This window comes from Chanos chanos, chromosome 3 (assembly GCF_902362185.1).
Source record: "Chanos chanos chromosome 3, fChaCha1.1, whole genome shotgun sequence".
Classification (NCBI taxonomy): domain Eukaryota; kingdom Metazoa; phylum Chordata; class Actinopteri; order Gonorynchiformes; family Chanidae; genus Chanos; species Chanos chanos.
The window spans coordinates 49202933-49207775 of NC_044497.1; the positions used below are offsets into that span (position 1 = coordinate 49202933).

General features: G+C 41.3%; 1 protein-coding gene across 1 annotated transcript in view; it reads left to right on the forward strand.

Annotated features, from left to right (window-relative positions):
• The first annotated feature begins 2216 nt into the window (after positions 1-2216).
• tnfrsfa (tumor necrosis factor receptor superfamily, member a) overlaps positions 2217-4843 on the forward strand; it is a 19883-nt gene continuing 17256 nt past the window's right edge. The window contains exon 1 of the mRNA XM_030768495.1: positions 2217-2447. Coding sequence (XP_030624355.1) covers positions 2418-2447 — 30 coding nt within the window. The 5' untranslated portion in view covers positions 2217-2417. The remainder of the gene's footprint in view (positions 2448-4843) is intronic.

Here is a 4843-nt window from a genome sequence, read left to right on the forward strand (position 1 = left end):
CAATCTTTTCAAAATTCTGGGCCTGAGCTCCATTCAAAAGAAGCCTACAGCAGCAAAAATGTGACAAAGGGAAGGAAAGATTCTTCTGTGAGTTAGTAGTGTTTGTTAAGTATGTGTGAAAAGTGCCAGTTAGATGGCTGAATACAACACTTGTGTGATAAGATTGTATACAGTGTGGAGAGAGGCACATGTCATTTTGTTTCAACTGTGTGTCTGGGCTTCCCACGACCCTAATAACAATGCTGCTGCACTGTTTTTCTGAGGGTTTCCTCTCTGAATGACTGGAGGCCTTTGTGATGGCCAGTTTTTATTAGGTATAACTATTTAGCGTACATGTAATATAGACTACATGTATCTTCAACACTCCTAATGCATGTTACATGACAGAAAAGTACATGTAAAGTTTACAAATGTATGGTTACATCTAAAGAGTATTCTGAACAACTGTGGATTTATGAGATGGTCTTCTGTGGACCAGTGATAAACCCTATCAGAGTCTAAAACACAGATCATAACACCAACACTGGATTCACCACACACACACGCACACACACACGCACACACACACACAAATGTCCCTTTCTTATCTCATCTGCGTTCCATAAGACTTAATCCGCATGCCAAGTTGATGTGCAAATTGTACAAAGAAATCAACATGTGTTATGGAATCCACAAACATTAAATAAATCCATCAGACATCAGCTTTTCAAGTTTTTGTGTGTGTGTGTGGGGGGGGGGGGGGGGGGGGGGGGGGGGGCATTTAAGCCTCGGTGTGACTCTTTTCTCATACTGAAAAAGAGAAGTTTTCTTACTCAGACTGGATTTCCACATTTTTAGAATCCACAATTTACAGGAACCGGGGGGAAAAAAGAAAAATATTCACCCAAGGACAAGCAGCTTCATCGAAGTGCATGGACTGCCTGTCTCCCCAGCTGTCATGTGAATATAACCTGACTGTGTGTGTGTGTGTGTGTGTGTGTGTGTGTGCGTGTGCGTGAGTGTGTGTGTGTGTGTGTGTTTACATGTGTAAATCTCTGGTATCCTTAAATGCTTTCTAGGAAATAGTCTGAGTTGTCTGTGAATTACCAAGTACAGAAGCCATCTTGTAGAATGAGGCATGTACCATCGCAGGAACATGTGAGATCCAGGGATGCGTGGCATAGTGTGCAAATTTTATGTCCAGAGTGGCTATGACTAAAGAACTGGGTCATGCGGGCATTTTTGCCGCATTAAGCTTTCTGAAATACCGTGAAGATACAAAACACATCACAATGCGGAGTTTAAAATCTTATTAAAGAAAGTGTGGTAATTGCTTTACTTGCTGAGGTCAGAATGCGTACTGTTTAGTGATGTACCCGTTCTCAAGGGTAGAATAATTCTTAAAGAGTCACTGACGTTTTTACAGTCAGGTAGCTATGTCTCGCACAATAAGGTGCGGTTGCATCTGTAAAGCGGAGTAATGGCTCTCTGTGTTACATGCTTATCTGTACCTTAAAGTACAAACGAAGCGTGGCTTAGCTCCTAGGTCACGAGCACCTGATTTCACAATATTTGCGCATTGCATCAGAGCACAGGAATGATCAAGCCCGTCGATTCTCCTCATGGGTTGGAAATCCCCAAACAAATTGCTTTAATTCTCAAAGTTTGCCAATGAAAGCTTATTGGTTTGTGGAAGTGTTCTCAGGTAGGCAGTAGTGATGTACAGAAACGTAAATTACTGAGATTGAGTCATCAGTAAAACTAAATTGAATGATTAATACAATCGAGTTAACAATGCTGAGACATGTTAGGAATACCTCTGATACCGCTCCGCTTTTTAGTGTTTTGGTGAAAGAAAGAGAGCCAGGAACAAAATAAGATTAGGTTGATTAAATTAGGCCAATTTGTATAATAGTCAGTGGATGGTCATGTAAAGTGGTTAAACGGGCTTGCCTTTAATCCCAAACCATCAGACTCCAGTCTTGAGTAGAAATGTTGTAAAATTAGAGACTACACAGTTAAGTCTTTAAATTGATAAAAAAAAAATATGCACATCATACAACATAGCGAGAGGGAACTTAGAAAGATACACTTCGATGTTACTGTACTTCAGTGCGCCTTGTGGAAGAGGTCGGTCGATCTTAAGAAAGCAGGTCGATTGGTCCAATTCATTGACGTCAGAGTACGTAGAGGCTAGTAGATCGAAGTTTGTAGTTACACTGGTTTGACGACGAGCCGAGAGTGGAGACTCTGATTCAACGAATTGTATTTCTGTATAGAAAATGTCCAACACGAAGACAACAACTGAATAAAGGATTTGTTCTATTTTGGATGTATTGCTGAATGGAATTTAGATAGTTCGTCTTCTTCATATTGTTTCCGCACGAACAGAGAGAGAGAGAAGAAAAGTTGGAGTTAGAAACACACCGTCCCAAAGGATGGTCAGCTTGGTGATCATGAAGCCTTCGGTAAGTTAATTTTATTCGGATGAAACAAAAGCCTGTAGTCAACAGTTGTTGCCTTAAAATGGTGTTTTATCCACAGTAAACAACTAATTCGTCATTGTTATCTGATGCATAATGAAATAGGTAGGTGGTGTTGATGGAGTCAACCACATTGTTGCCGATTGCACTGACACATTTGTTGCTAGTTGTAACAAAAGTTGTTCCAAAGTAACTACAGTACGCCTCCGATTTCAGTGCACCTGGATGGTTTTTCATGCATTGCTATGAAAACAGTAAAGAGGAGTCTATTAGTTAGTTTTGGTTAAACAATGTGCGCTTAGCTCATTGGCAAATTACCACGGCGGCGGCAAAGGCATCCATGTTTAACATGATTTGGGCTGCTTTTACCATTGACTTTGAAAACAGCGAGGTGTAGCTTCAACCTTTAAACACGGCCATGTTTTGATACATAGGCTTCACGGAATGAAAAGATTGCATATTTAAGTTGGGAACAGCTGTTTTATTATTATTATTATTATTATTATTATTTAAATGGATTTTTTATTATGTTATTAAGTATTGTTAGACCTATTATTCGAAAAGAGCCTTGCCTTTTTTCAGTTACCATGTCAAATGACGGGATAATTCACTATGTTCGAGATAAATCCTTGGTAATTGATTAAAACACCCGTTTATTTTAAGTTGCCCAAATATACTCTTGTCAAATGGAGGACAACTCAAAGAAGAGAGTTCTCAGCAAGTGTCAGTGAGTTCACACTGAAAGGACCATTCACTACTCGTCTGTTATTTTTTCCAGTGCTGCCCTGCCAGAACCTGCCACTATGAGTACAGCTCACTCAGCCTCCTGAGTATCAGCCTCACAAAGACTTAGTCTATCACTGTATCTTTGTGTATGGCTTCACAGAGCACACAGACTGTCGTTTTTAAGGCTTTCTCGCAAAACAGTTATGATTTGTTTGTGTGAATCTGCTGTCTGTCATCCTTTGTTTTAACTAGAGTTGTCTTTAATCTCCAACAGTTACATGAGGTCTTCCCTCAGGCCTCTGGTTGAAGTCACTGCTTCATCTCTCCAAACGAAATGACTGGCATAGCTAGCTATGTCACTGTTTATCCTTATTGTAAACTTTGCTCAGCTATAAGTCTGTTTAGCTCTGCCTGTCGCTAGGATAATAGTTAATCTTTGCCAGCCTGCCTGCTTAGCTGCTCTCGCACATTCCTGCTGCAGTGAAAGTGGATGTGAGGTTAGAGACTTGGGAGAAGGCAGGGTGACTTTACAGACCCCTGCTGTAAACTTCCTGTCAACACAGATGTTAGTGACAGGAATCTGATCTTCTTGTTTACAGTTCCACCCAAACTCACACACATTTTAGATACAACCTCTTTTTACTCATTCTCTCTTTCATCTTTCTCTCTCTCTCTCTCTCTCTCTCTCTCTCTCTCTCTCCCCCCTTTTTTCTGTCTCTCTTTCCCCCCTTTCTCCCCCACCCATACGCACACAGGAGACACACTTTAGATATTATCTGAACAGTCTTCTCCCGGGTGTAGGCATGGACAGGATGTGTGTTCTATATCTCTGAAAGTGGACAGTCTAAAATCTAAACAGGACATGTGTTAAATATCTCAGGATCCACAAGAAAGACTTAGGAGGATAACGAAGCCCCAAGGCTCATTAATGGTCTTCTAAGTCTTTCACTGCCGTAAACTGTTTATAGAATCCACATTTTACAGGAACCCGGGGGAAAAAAAAAAGAAAAAGACTGTTAGATTCAACCAAGGGCAAGCAGCTTCATCGATGTGATAAGTGCGCGGACTGCCTGTCTCCCCAGCTGTCATGTGAATATAACCTGACTGGGGGGGGGGGGAATTAAAGCCTCAGTGTGACTCTTTTCTCATACTGAAAAAAAAGAGAAGTTTTCTTACCCAGACTGGGTTTTCAAACTTTTGGGTTGATATATAAGCTGTCTTTCTGTTGGTATAGAGTGGTTGTTTTTTTGGGGGGGTTTTTTCTGCGAAACACAGGTCATGTTTGTCATAGCATTGTTTTTGTGTGAGGAGGTAGATGGGTTCCATCTTTATTGAAAACACTTGTCCATAGTGAGATATTCTCATCTTTGAAGAAAGACCACAAACTGAGTCATAGCAAAAACTCACTTAACTGTGTCGGATTGTGGGTAATACCTTGGATGTCACTGTAACGCCAGAGCTGACATTTAATATTTAGAAGAAGAAGAAGACGTCACCTAGAGGTTAGAGAAGTGGGCTTGGGACCAAAAGGTCGCCGGTTCGATCCCCTGGACCGACAGGAAAAAATGTGGGCGGGGGGAGTGAATGAACAGTGCTTTCCCCTCCCTCATCGTGCACGGCTGCCCACTGCACCGGCTGTGTGTGCGCGCATTCAG